Raw genomic sequence first — 14,350 nt, forward strand, 5'->3', positions numbered from 1 at the left:
TAGTTAAAGAATCATTGATGGCCTAACGTCGTACAAAAGCATCCCCAGTTTATACCATTTAGCTACATAAAGACAAATGTAAATCTACAAACAGATGTTTGTCACATACATGACTGCAGCTGCTACACTCCTTGTCAGCAATAATAAATACAGTTACCAAGTTGTTTGCATGTAATCCTCAGATTGTATTTTATTATGTACTGTGGTTGTTAATTAATCCTTCATCCAAAAATCTGAGTCATGTCGATATAAAGGCTTATACTGGTGCTGACAAGGTCATGGGTTTAATCATTGTTTGACTAACTATCCAAACTGTTTTATTCAAACAACTACTAGATCTTTCAATCTGGACATATGCCATTTCTTGGATCGGGGTGAATTTTCGACTAAAGCCAACAGGGTGAAATCTTCAAAAATATATATTCTATACATCTATATTACTTCTCTTTTCAAAGAGGCCTGTGAGCAAAACCTTCCCACACAAGTAACTACTAACTGCTACACAGTAGAAAGGAATTTAAAACTATTACAACAATCATTAAATTAATAAAAATGGAAAAGACTAGTTTTATGCAAGAACTTAAAAAACAGATGTTGTGAATTTCTGCACTAGGGGTAAATTGTCCCACTGATATCTGACTATTTTTTATATGAAAAATGTCGGCATGATACTAATGTATCATGATCTACCACATCAGGATACATCACTGAATTATAACACCACTGATTTATTGTCTCAGCTAAAATACAAATCTTCTACAATAGAATAAAGTGTATTAAGAGTCACACTGATTAAACTGAAGCACTAATACACACACATTTAGGTTAATAATACCTTTCAGCCCTGCTTTTAAAAACTAAAGCAAAAAAGTAGGGATGCTCCGATCGCCAATTTTGGGGCCGATCTCTGGAATGGGGGGGGGGGGGCATTGGGAAATATATTTTTTAAATCCTCTGGAGCAGAGAGAGGAGCTGTGGATTATTGTTATTGATTAATGTATCAGAGTTTCTTAGGGTCAAAAACACTAAACTCACAACTTCAAATGAAAACGTTTAGTTTATTTAATAAAAGAGCACATGTTCAATGTGAAAAGTGACAGTAAATATAGATTGGTTGCAATTTGGTGCTATAAATATTAGGAATGTCCCGATCACCTTTTTTTGCTCCAGATCCGATTCCGATCATTTGATTTTGACAATCTGCCGATACCGATTTTTCCCGATCCGATCTTTATGCAATGCATTAAGAGAAAAAAAAAGGAAAAAAGCATTCAAGTTGTCCCTTAAGGTTATTTTTTTAATTTAAATGACAGTACCCAACTATCCATTCTATCCAACATGGATATAGCTCCTTTTTTTCACAGCAGCATTGGATCAGTTCAGTTGTGCAGCATTGGATCAAAACTAAATAAAGCTTATCAGTGGTCCACCACAAGATAACCATGTAAACAAATTGAGTGCAGATAGTGCAGTAACAAAACAAAAATAACTCTACTGGTAAGAGGTAGCTTGACTAGCTTCACAAGTTCACATTCAGTCACAAATAATAAAATAAAATAAAATGTGGCATAGTGCAGAATTCTAGCCTTGACTAACTAGTCTAGTAATAATGCAATGAACAACAGCAGCTTAACATAACATGAATAAACAAAGTATTATATTTCCATCTTACTGGAGTAACACAATTCAATAGTAATCAGCAGCAAACCACTTCTTTTTGTTATTCTACAGTATTGTTGTTTTATAGTTATTTGTTAATGTAACCCAATTTGTGTTCTTTGAAATTGAAAAGGATATCACATTGTGTTTGTTACTTTCGTTGCAGTTGTATGTCTTAAGTGTAATTTGGCTTGGCTTCCTATTTGTGGACATGCTTTTATTTTGAAGGAGAGGTAGCGCTGTTGATAGGAAGTTGTTGTTGCTTTGGAAACAACGTGACGGAGATTAACGGTGAAAAGTAAACTATAACGTTTATGGTTAAGTGTTAGCACCCCCCGAAGAGGCACAAGCTCTTACGTTGATATTGGAGATTTCAATAAATTCAATTTGAGAAAAAAAACGGGGAAAAAACAAACAATCGTATTAGATTGGTCGTGTTGAACGTAGCTCTGTTCTTTCCACCACACGGAACCTCCTTCTTGCAAACATTGCATCTGGCTGTTACACTGCCTTCGGTTTCAATTTTATAATACTTCCAAACTCCTGACATTTACTCTGTCCCGACTCCCGAGTCACCAGCTGAACGTAGCCTCTCGTTAGCTTACTGCTACTATTAGACACTGCGCCCACTCTGTTGCCATATTTGAGAGAAATAAGCAACCAGGTCTATGAAAACAAGCCCACAAGAAGCAACACTTACATGATGTTGTGTCATTTTAAACCAAAACTAAGGCCTCAGGATGACTTTAAGACGTGAACATGGTCATTTTTGTTTTGTAACATTAAATAAAATAATTTTTTTAAGGATCCCCGATCTTTTTCTCCCGATTCCGATCTTTTAAAAATCACGTGATCGGCTCCGATCCCCGATCACGTGATCGGATCGGGACATCTCTATCCGCAATGGTAATGTTTACGTGGATTTGGGAACTGCCCATCGATTCTATTGAATGTAATGGTTAAGAAAAAGGTGTAAATCACCCAAATCGACCAATGGGTTCCAGAGATATGGTCCTGCGTAAAGTATAAAGAATGCCAGCCAGGGTAAGTACATTACGCAGCAGACTTTACTTATTGTTTACTACGGAAGGAAGCAGGAATTGCAGGACCCAGAGCGCACGGAGCACAGAGCGGACAGCAGATAACGGAATTGCAGTTTTATTGCTTATAGATTATCAGAACATTTCAAAGGGGACACAGCCCCATTGGATATTAACCTATGGATTAACTACATCATCGTTTTTATCATTTTAATGCCATTGAAGACCAGTTTAGACCAGACAAAGAGGAAGGTAAGCCATGTTAGCCTAGCGCATGTTAGTACCTAGCGCCACTTGTTTTGATGTACGTTTTTGTTGATAACCTCGCGAGTTTGTATCTTTCAGTGTTGAGGTGGGCACCGTTAGATTCTGGGTCTTTACGGTCATAAACAATGTGTTGGATGTGGAGCTAGGATAAGTAATAAGGGAGCTAGTAGTGATTTTCGGTGCAGTAATAGGTTAGCATTTTTCGCTCGGGCTAATTCAGAGGCTCACTGTTAGCATTGTGTGTGTTTTTTGAAAACATAAATGAAAAAGATCAGTTAAATGAGTTTTTTCCCCGTTATATGGATATAAAATATTCATAGTTTATTAAATATTAAGGTTCCTTAGACGTTGTTTCCTGCAAATGACGCGATTTCGGGTCCGTGGGGCCTAAGAGGATAACAGAGTATGTTTTTTTTGTTTTTTTTCCACAACAGTTGTATTTGGATGGAATGAATCCTATAGTGATAATTCAAAGTAATAAAATGATTTTTACAGTGAAAAAGTTCAAATGGAACTGATGGTTCCCAAATTACCCAGAGGTGAGTCCGCCTGGACTTTATTTTTCTAAACCTCTCTAAAAAGGTCAAATTTCACTTGTTTTGCATCAATCTTGATACAGGGTACTTATTATATGTTATAGTTTGGATTCCTAAAGCTTTTAGTCTACTAACCCATCATTCAAGGGTGGTTTTCACTATAAGTAATGTTTTTTTTTTAGGCGGACATTAGAATTTACATGTTTTTACTATGTTCCATCTGAATTTACTTTAAAATAATAATGATTCTGACACTTCTACATCCAACTCACAGATGTAACCTTGCTTTGAGAGAAAATATTATTAATTTAACCCTTTTAGAAGTGAAGATATAGTCTTTGTTGTGTTAGTGGCATTTTCGAACCTGAAAAACAGGCTCAGGGCTTAAGAGGTTAAAGAGATTGGTTGTGTTAGCGTGTGGTGCCAACACAACCTGGTAACAAATCCTGCACTGTACTTTGTTTTGCTCCACGTCGGACTCCTGAAAGCCAAATTACTTCCAAATAGTGGAAATAGTTTTACCCTTCTTTTTAACGAGTTGCTGCTCTTGTTCTGACATCTTCGCTCGCGCTGAACACTCACAACACATGTCACTCCCACGTGGCCGAGTGGGCTTTTAGGGAGGGGCGAAAGCGCACCCAGCAAAATAATCGTATTTTGTCAATTATGCTGTTTTCATAATCGCCGCAAGCCATAATCGTAATCGCGATTAAAATACGATTAATTGCACAGCCCTACTATCCAGTGTTTCCCCTACCATTGTCTTGGAGGGGCGCTGCGCCCCGCCAACGGAGCCCCGCGCCCCCCCTTGAAATTCAAGGTGTTTAAAAAATATATTATTATTTTTTAAAAATATATATATATATATCGCACCAAATTGCAAATAATCTATAACTACTGTCACTTTTCACATTGAACATGTGCTCTTTTATTAAATAAACTAAACGCTGTTTTTGACCCTAAGAAACACTGATGCATTAATCAATAACAATAATCCACAGCTCCTCTCTCTGCTCCAGAGGATTTAAAATATATATATCCCAATGCCACAAAAATGCATCAGTGACGTGGTTGAAATCTTGTCTCCAGAAAACAAAAAACTGAAACAAGCGGTATCAGTGACTGTGTGTTTGATGTGGCTCCTTGCAGTAACATAGAAAACATTTGGCTCTTAACCTCTGACTGGTTGGCCACCCCTGCTGTTGCGAGTAAAACTCTAACACAGAACAGACCTGTCTATCTATGCTGCCCCAGAACGCCTCGTTGGACATTTCTCTTTTTCCATTGTTTACTTCTTGGGTATAGTGACGTATTTCGGGTATAGTGATGTTACGTCCGCGGAGCCGTTACGTTTGGACCAATCCGCGGACTTCCTCACACACACACACTCGGCGGGACGTTGCGAGGCTCGCTGCTGCGAGGAGCGGGACACTGTGAGCTGGCTCAGTGGTGTGGGGTCTGCGAGACACAGCGGAACTCAGCCTGAGCACACACACAAACTCCCAGCCAGGCTGCGGGTGTGTGTGTGTGCCAGGCTGAGTTCCGCTGTGTCTCGCAGACGGCCACTGGTCGAAGTTTTACGGGCGTGGTTTGCAATTCGCCCAGCCAATCAGAAATTGGAACGTTTTCCTCCCCAGGAAAGTACCACCTCTATAGCAGGAACTATCTGGAGGTGAAAAGGTTCACATGAACTAGGTTCTAGTTCCAGATCTTTTTGGTGTGAAACCAAAAAGTACTCCTTTGCAAAAGTGCCTTATGTGTGAAGAATAATATATGTTCTACTGTGTAACATTTCTCTCTCCCCCTCAGGTTGTCAGGGACAGTCAGGTAGCAGACTTTTGATTCAGCAAAGCTCAGGGCCGTCATCAGGAAAGCAAAAGGAGATCAACTGTATCAGCCCATGCTACAGAAATCATGTTACGGGTCAATTTATCCATGCTATTCAAGGTAACACTAGTGTTAAGAGACAACCATTTCACAACGCTGGGTTGTAAGGTTTTCACAATCGCAACATTTAAAACTTTAATACAATACTTGTATAAAGAACACAGCGCTCGTACGGATACCAACTCATTTATAATGGCCTAATAGTATGTTAATAATAAAACATAAACTATTGAATGACCAATTTATCAAAATAAAACTGCTCCAGGTTATTCTGAAAATGTAATCCAACTGAAAAACAATTGCATTATATCCAATTTAAGCTTACATATTTTACTCCCCCAAAAGAAAACAGGTACAACATGGCTGTATAACAAACAACACGTTTGTTCCAATTTTATTAAGGCGATTCCTCTATAGATTTTTCTGGACTTGCAGAAAAACTTAAGGTGCCGATCTGTAGGTCGAGTTTTTTTTTTGCTTTTAATATTTAGATTTTTACCCTAATCTTGCTTCTTAAAAAACAGTTACTTAATCAAGTTATTTAAAATATATTGTTGCGCAAAAGTGTTCTGACAACCTTAATCGATTGTTATGAAAATATCACAATCAAACTCACCTTTTTTACACAAATCTCAGTTCAGAAGTCAGTAATGAGTCGTTAATCAAACAGCATAGAGAACATGCTGTGTTTCCGCTGTATGTATGGAAGAACTCAAATCTGTGAAGAAAAGTTATTAATAGTACTTCGCACATTGCCTTTTTTTCTACCAATGCAGATTATCCTTCTATTGCTATGTCTTCAGCAAATCTTCTTAGTTTTATGTGATGAATATCTGAACCACACATTTTAACTGAGGGGGAAACATAGTATCTGGTACCAGAAGAGTCATGTCAAAAAGGGCCTTACCATGGGATGGAAATGCATCAATAGACTGGAACTAAGCTCTGTAAGGCTTAATGTGATTTGTCACCCCCTTACTTGGTCGATTCAGGGCCTTGAACCGAGTTCCAGAGCCCAGTCTCTGCAGACTGAGCTACTGCGGTTTTAAGATCCTAATCGGTTAGTGGATTTGTGGAATTGTAGGAACATTTCCAAATTCTTCCATGGTGTCAGACTAAGCACCACTGTTCGAAAGCAAACATGTGTCTAGTTGATGCCTTTTGAAGAGGTAATGTAACACACTGATAGATCATTTTAATTCTCACAATGCCATTTTTCAGTTCCTACCCAGTATGGACGGAGGGCCAACAGAGGTTGTAGGGGGGATGGAGGTGCCCTCCATCCAGGCCGTTCACAGCCAGGATGCCATGGTGGCTGACCTCCTCCAGCAGGCTGCAGAGGCCGGCGGCATGTTAGAGGGACATGGAGGAGTCCTGGAACAAGGTGCTTGCTCATTAGCTTGAAATCGGTCTATATGTGAAGTAAGCAGAGTGTATAGGATTTCAATTTCACTTTTTTGTGGAAAACATGGTTATGTGTTTTATTCATAATGATGTTTTGTTTCAGGTCACGGGGAAGGGATGATGGCAGCCAACCAGGCCCATCAGCATCTGATGGAGGTTGGTGTGGGTGTGGACGGGGGAGCCGGGGTTGAAATGATGGTTATGGACTCCCTGGATCCCACCTTGCTGCAGATGAAGACTGAGGTAAGCTCACTATTTATAATTTTGTGTTTAATATGAAATGATAGCTGCCCAGTCTTAGGAAAGTTAAAGGGGACCTATCATGCAAAATGCACTTTTGTACGTCTTTTATACATGAATATGTGTCCCTGGTGTTCCAGGGAACTCACCAAGTGTCAGAAAACACAACCCTCTCTATTTTCCTCCATACCCAAATCTCTAAAAAAGGGGCTGTAACGGATCTGATACAGACTGATCCAGATTTGAACACTTTACTGACGTCAGTAAAGTGGCGCTACGGCTATTGGTCAATTCTCCACCTATCAGGGGAATGAGAGGTTGGGCCACGGCCAGCCATTGCTGGAAAGCGCTGGAGACGCTGTAGTACATATGCCAGGCCTGTAAGTGGTGCTGTAGTCTGCCACAAAAGCAGCGAAGAAGACTTCCCTTGCATGGTTGCCCTTCTGTTTATTCTCTGCTGTGGCTCTTTTTCTCCCTCCCCGAGGCAAGCTTTTGCGCCTCCTGCTTTAAACCAAATGAATAATGACTCTATATAATCATATGTAAGTAGGGGTGTAACGGTTCACAGAAGTCACGGTTCGGTTCGTACCTCGGTTTGGAGGTCACGGTTCGGTACGGTTCGGTACAACGGTTAAAAAAAAAGGCGTATTCGTCGTGTGACTGCGTGTGCCGAACCGTGACGTCCGAACCGTGACGGTACGGGACGAATACGGATACCGTTACACCCCTATATGTAAGGGATAATGTGCAGTGACGCGGTCATTATGGGGAAAAGAACACCGACAGGCTGATCAGGAGCTAGATCGGCATGAAGGCACATTATGCAATGTGCACATTATCCCGCTTATTACACATGGCCACATTCTCAACAAAGTAACGACATGACTCCCAATATTAATTGAAATGCTTTTATGGATTTAGAAAATGATTTTATTGATTTAAAAAATAGTTGTATGTATTGATTTAAATTGACATGCATCCGCTAAGAAAAGTAGTCCGTTGTTACTGTTTGAACTAACGTAGCAACGGCAGGAACTGCTTCGATAGTGTTTTTGAGGAGCTTTTTGATTACAGATTTGAAAACATCGTTACTTGCTTTAAAAGTATTCATTATGTCAAACCTTGGAAAGTATCTAGATATCCCTGCCCTAATGCCAAAGTAACTGGCAACTGAATATGTGTCGCCGTTTGATGTCTAGTCTGGACCGCTGCGTAAAAAGGAGGGTTTCTGCCCCATTACTTCTCTTCTTACTTCTATAAGAATAAAACACGGTGGACGGAGATCTCTTTTTTTCCCCCTCTTCTCCCCGCTGCAGCCTAGCAGCTGATCTCAGAGCATGCTCCCCTCTCCTGCAGGGGGGCGTGGTCAGCTGCAGCACACAGAATCAGCCCCCTGCAAAAACAGCGCTGGAAAGAGCAAATAGAGCGAAATGAGGCATGGCTAAAATGCAGGATCTGTTTGGTATTTTGAAAAAAAACACTATATTTATATACTTTATATAGGTATGGCCCTACAATATATTGTTCAAATATAGCATGATAGGTGTTCTTTAAAATGTAGCAGAGGTCAAATCAGAAATCTTTTGAACTGAGGAGACTTAATGTGATTTTAGAATGTGTTCTAGGCCTAACATTTCAGAAGCCTAAATATGAGGTTGATTTGCAGGTGATAGATGCTGCAGTGGGGGGGCCATCAGTAGGGGGTGCTGCTCACCAAGCAACTGTAACAACAGTGGACCAGACTCAAATCATCACACTACAGGTAGGTGCTCTTTTTAATTTTGCATGATAGCAACCTCCGGTTATTTCTATTGGACACGTGTTCCTACCTCCTCTTTGTTCTCAGGTGGTGAACATGGAGGAGCAGGCAGCTCTGGGTCTGGGCGAGCTCCAGCTGGTCCAGGTTCCTGTTTCTGCCTCCACTGTGGAGGCCCTGCAGCAAGGCACCTTTGTAGACACTACTGCTATGCCAAAGGACGGCGACCCCGTCATCTGCCACACTCTGCCACTGCCCGAGGGCTTTCAGGTACACATACACGGACATACTCATTGTTATTAAGGACTCAACCAAATTGAATTACATTTCATAAACCTCATTATTGTTAGACAAAGGGTTGAATTGCCTTTACATAAAATTATTATTGTAATATAGATAACTGACTTTAAAATTCCAGAGGATCCTGCTCATGTTGGATCAATCTAAATCTATTTCATGTGTGTTACACAAACGTTTTTATGAAATGTTAAATCTCCACTACAGTAGTTAATTAGCTTACCTTAACTTATTATAAATGGAGGACTAGAATTTAATCAACCTTTAATAGTCACACATGTACACGGTGATCAGTTGACCAATTGATGAATGCTGTGCAGGTGGTGAAGGTTGGAGCTAATGGAGAGGTTGAGACAGTGGAGCAGGAGGAGGGAGAAGCCCCAACTGAAGAGCAGGATGACGAGGAGGTGGGGAACCAGATGTTGGAAGAGGTGGAGGATGAACACATTCAGCCTCAAAACGAGGACCCAAGCTGGGCTAAAGACCCCGACTATCAACCCCCATCTACAGCTCTTAGAAAGCTCAAAAAGGTTAGATATGTTTGTTGTATAGCTTTCTTTGTTACTGAGATTTGAGACTATGTGTTGACATGTGATTCTTGGTGAGGACTAATGACTTGTCTGTTGGTTTGTCCAGGGTAAGAGTAGCCTGCGTTACGCTGAAGGAGATAAGGACATTGACGTCAGTGTCTATGACTTTGAAGAGGAGCAGCAAGAAGGCCTCCTGTCTGAGGTCAATGCTGAGAAAGTAGTCGGCAACATGAAACCACCCAAACCCACCAAGATCAAGAAGAAAGGTGAGACACTACTGTATGCTTGACTGATGGCATGATGTCAACTATCTAGCCTTGCACTCTGTTTGTACCCCCTATAAGCTGTTCCTTGCAGCAGTTGTTCTTCCTAAGGTCAACTTTACCATTTCATACACAATGCATATATAGATTCAAGATTCAAGGCTTTTGTCATTCGAACATAGCTACAGAGTAGTTATGTCGATGAAAATCTTAAGTCACAGGCTCCTCCAACAGTGCAACACAATAAAACAGGTAAAATAGTGCAAGTAAATACAATAAAATAGAATGCAATTTGTCACATCACATTCCATTCCATTTTGTACAGAATGACAATGACTTATCTGTAGTGGGAATTCTTTGGAACAATACACTGGAAAACCGATTGATGAACAATGAAGGTTTATTGAAAGCCTACCAAGAATGTCATTACAAAACAGTACATAGTTCACACTGTATGCCCCAGTCAATTCTGCTCTGCATATTTACCCGACTATTAGACCATGAACATATCTGCCTCGCTCTCTAGTCAAAACATGTCTAGACTCTAAAGAACATGGACGCCAGATTAAGATAAAGATGGATGTCACTGCCTGGTGTGACCCAATACCTTAAAGATTCCTAACATGAAAATAGGCATTCTAACAAAAGTAAATATGAAGAAGGTAATGTTTGAAAAAAGAATGTATGTATACACTAATAGATGGGAACATATAGTAGGGCTGTCCCGAATACCATTTTTCGGGCTCCGGATATTCGGTAGTAATCAGCAGCGAATATTCGGATATTCGGCCCGCACGGGGGGTGCGTAGTAATCAGCAGCGAACCGCTTCAACACGTGTATTTCACATTCATTTTGTTATTCTACAGTATTGTTGTTTTATAGTTATTTGTTAATGTACACAACCCAATTTGTGTTCTCTGAAATTGAAAAGGATATTGCATTGTTACTTTCATTGCAGTTGTATATGTCTTAAGTGTAATTTGGCTTGGCTTCCTATTTTGTATGGACATGCTTTTATTTTGAAGGAGAGTTAGCGCTGTTAACTAGGGATCGACCGATATGGCTTTTTCAAGACCGATGCCGATTATTAGTAATCAAGGAGACCGATAACCGATATTTGGAACCGATATACATTTGCAGTAAAATCAGAAAATCTTGGTGTCAAAATGTAGAATAACACAACTTCTTTGAAATGCATTTAAGCATATATTATGTTTAATGAACTTTTAGACATCTTACAACTGGTTTTCTCTGTGCCCTTTTCTTTAGTGCAGCCATCTGCAATGAGTTAGAGAGAGACAAGAAGTGGGGCTGCAGGCTGACATGCTTAACTAACAATAATGCTTAATTTATTATATCAAAACAATGCCTGTCTATCTAGCATAAAATCCCAATAAGCTGCTAGCAACTGCAAAACACTAGTGCTAGCTAATGTTTTGCAAACTATTAAAAGTGAGGCTATTACAGTAGACCTAACGTTAGTCTAGTAGCCTCACTTCTAATATTTTGCTAAACATTTGCTAGATACATCAGGGTGTCCGCGGGGTCTTAAAAAGTATTAAAAGTTTAATTTAGCGAAAATTAAGGCTATTAAAAAGTATTAAACGGCATTTTCCAAGGTATTAAGAAGGTCCACAGCAACGACAATGTGAAACACCCTTTAATTTACTGAAACAACATGTCGGGAAACCCCATCAAGGTGGCCCCATGCATAGCGTGCCATAAAATGCTGCTTCTTATTTTAAGTTTGAGAGATATACAGCAGGAGAACACGCCGTCCAGCGTCCACCGCGGAGAATAAACAGAAGGACAACCATGCTCCGGGGTCTTCTTCGCTGCTTTTGGTGTATTTTGTGGCGGCAGCAGCGCCACTTACAGGCCTGGCATATGTACTACAGCGTTTCCAGCATTTCCAGCGGTCTAGTGTGAACGGACACGTTAATGAATCGAATGCGTGTGAATGGAAGACTTTTTTGCGTTTGCGTATGCGTTTTACTGTATGCGTCCTCGTGGGGCCGGGGTCTAAGCCAAACTATATCCAGTCACAGAGATCTGCTATTTTAAAGTAAGGTCAACACATATCGACCCTAAATATAGTCTATATTAAGAACGAGAAAAGTCTTAACGTATATATCGTTTTTTGTAAACATATGAAAAATGTGTGAGGGTGATGACGTCTGTGACTCGGACTCGAGTCGCACTTAAGTCGCACACACAGAGACTTCAGACTTGACTTGGACTCCTGCTCAAAAGACTTCAGACTCGACTTGGACTCGTGTTTTGGGACTCGTGAACAATCATTGTGTTTTCTATTTTTGGCGTATTAAAGGTGGGGTAGGTAAGTTTGAGAAACCAGCTCGAGATCGCTAGAATTTGAAAATACACAACCGGAGAAAATCTGCCACTTCCTCACAGAGCCCCTCCTCCAACACACACGAACGCACACATGACCAATGAGGGCACGAGATAAGTTTGTGCCCCGATGGAAGGCTGACAGGCAGGTAGGCCATCCAGTTACTGGCTATCGGGATGTTAAGAGCATTCCATGGAATATAACAAAAAGTGTATCTCGAGCCGGTTTCTCAAACTTACCTACCACACCTTTAACATTAACATCATGGTAACACCATGGCGACCGGCGGGACACCTGCAGCTGTACCGCTTGTAATTAGGTTCAACTATAAAAACTTCGAACAAAACGCCGGCGGCACCAACAAAAGGAGCGCACACTGCAAAGTCTGCAATATTAAAATCAAGGATGCTGGTGCAACAACGTCACATTTCATCAGGCACTTGAAAACTCACCCGGAGAGGTCAGTCACATTAACGCATATGGACGGTTAGCAAACATGTTTAGCTCAGCATCAGCTATGTCATGTTAACTTAGCTTGCTACTAGCTTTGTAACTGAATATTTGAAAAGATGAGTGAATGTTTGCTTGTCACACTTGTTTGCGTTGAGTGGCGTTGACATCCAACTCTTGACATGACATAAAAAAGGTCGGTAACGTTAATCATTACGTTCCGCTGCCACCATCTACTGGCTAACGTTAAACGTAGAAAAATACATAGTTACATACATAAATACATCTGTCGGTTTATAGGCAGGTTACAGGTTTATTGTTGACCACGTAACGTTAATGTTACAGGTTTATCAGGTTACCATTACACTGGGTTTGAGTGAGAGGATAGAGGAATATGTTTATTTATAGTAGACTTAAAAGATGTCATTAGAGACCCAGTGTAATTAAACAATACGGTTGCAGAGGTCACATTTTAACATTTTTGTCCACTGGCCAAATGGCTAGCCTAGTGAATGTTGAAATGTTACCAGCCACTCAATAGATTGCCATTGTTATTTTTGGCTGGTGCGTGCAACATACAGTACCAGCCACTTGCATGATTTACCAGCATTTGGCTGGTAAATGGTGTTAATGGTAGATATCTCTTTTGGAACAGGTCATGTTTTAATATCACCAGTTCAGTATATTTCAGATAATATTGCAGCAATAGTTTTTTAGTTGCAAATGGCACAGAACAAATGTTTACTTTTAAGTACTTTTAACACAGTTTCCCTGCGGGGGATTAATAAAGTATTTGTGATTCTGATTCTGAATTGTTTTGCTTATAAGTTGTTTGCATTTAGCTAAAGTGTGATGTTTTTCCTCATATTGCATTGCAATAGCCTGTTTAAAGTGATCATATAACAAACAACTAATCAGTACTGATACTGTATGCTAATAGATATAGGAGTGATAATAATACAGTACATGCTTTGAATTTCTTAGATATAGCTGTGCAGTATTCTTAACAGACTGGATAGCAGCAGACAATAGAAGGCTTATTACAACCAGAAGAGACATGAGACTTTTATTTTTTAGAGACTTGAGACTTGACTTGGACTCGTGACCAAAGACTTGAGACTTGATCAAGTCTCACCCCACAAAGACTTGAGACTTGACTTGGACTCGTGACCAAAGACTTGAGACTTGACTTGGACTTGCAAAAAAAGACTTGTGAACATCTCTGCGTCAGAGCATCGTCCTATGTGCCGGGCTTAGCCCCGGACAGCCCCAGCCCAATTTAACTCCTGGGTATTTGTGAGGGAGCTCCTATATGGCATTACCCCGCTGAAGCTCACCAAAGTTTAATATATTTCATAGTTCAAAGTTTTGTCAATTGTTTTTTGTTTATTGGTCAAATACTGGTTTCTAATGGTTTCTGAGGAGTTTTACTGGAATGAAAGAGTACAGAAGCAACAAAGCAGCATCCTGCATTAAACCTGACCTTCACAGAGAGGTTTAAGTTCATGTGGAGAGGAGGCTTCAGTAGTCTGTCTGCACTCTGTTTAGTTGTGCTATCTTACAATCAATATAGTAAATGTGAGGTAAAGTGTGTCGCCAATGTAACCGGTTAGAACTCGAAGTTGCGATGAGTTCTTAAAATGTATGGAACGGGTCTTAAAAAGTAT

The 14,350-nt window shown here is 40.2% G+C and overlaps 1 protein-coding gene across 3 annotated transcripts in view; it reads left to right on the plus strand.

The window, feature by feature from the left end:
* The window catches only part of ctcf (CCCTC-binding factor (zinc finger protein)), a 53,390-nt gene that overhangs the window by 1,275 nt on the left and 37,765 nt on the right, over positions 1-14,350 (plus strand). For 2 of the 3 annotated variants that reach the window (XM_034196806.1, XM_034196814.1), the window contains exons 2-8: positions 5,312-5,449; positions 6,611-6,773; positions 6,897-7,036; positions 8,700-8,795; positions 8,880-9,059; positions 9,407-9,616; positions 9,723-9,882. In XM_034196806.1, coding sequence (XP_034052697.1) covers positions 5,417-5,449; positions 6,611-6,773; positions 6,897-7,036; positions 8,700-8,795; positions 8,880-9,059; positions 9,407-9,616; positions 9,723-9,882 — 982 coding nt within the window. In that variant the 5' untranslated portion in view covers positions 5,312-5,416. The remainder of the gene's footprint in view (positions 1-5,311; positions 5,450-6,610; positions 6,774-6,896; positions 7,037-8,699; positions 8,796-8,879; positions 9,060-9,406; positions 9,617-9,722; positions 9,883-14,350) is intronic. The other variant, XM_034196821.1, reaches the window with a different exon arrangement.

This window comes from Gymnodraco acuticeps, unplaced genomic scaffold (genome assembly GCF_902827175.1).
Source record: "Gymnodraco acuticeps unplaced genomic scaffold, fGymAcu1.1, whole genome shotgun sequence".
Classification (NCBI taxonomy): Eukaryota; Metazoa; Chordata; class Actinopteri; order Perciformes; family Bathydraconidae; genus Gymnodraco; species Gymnodraco acuticeps.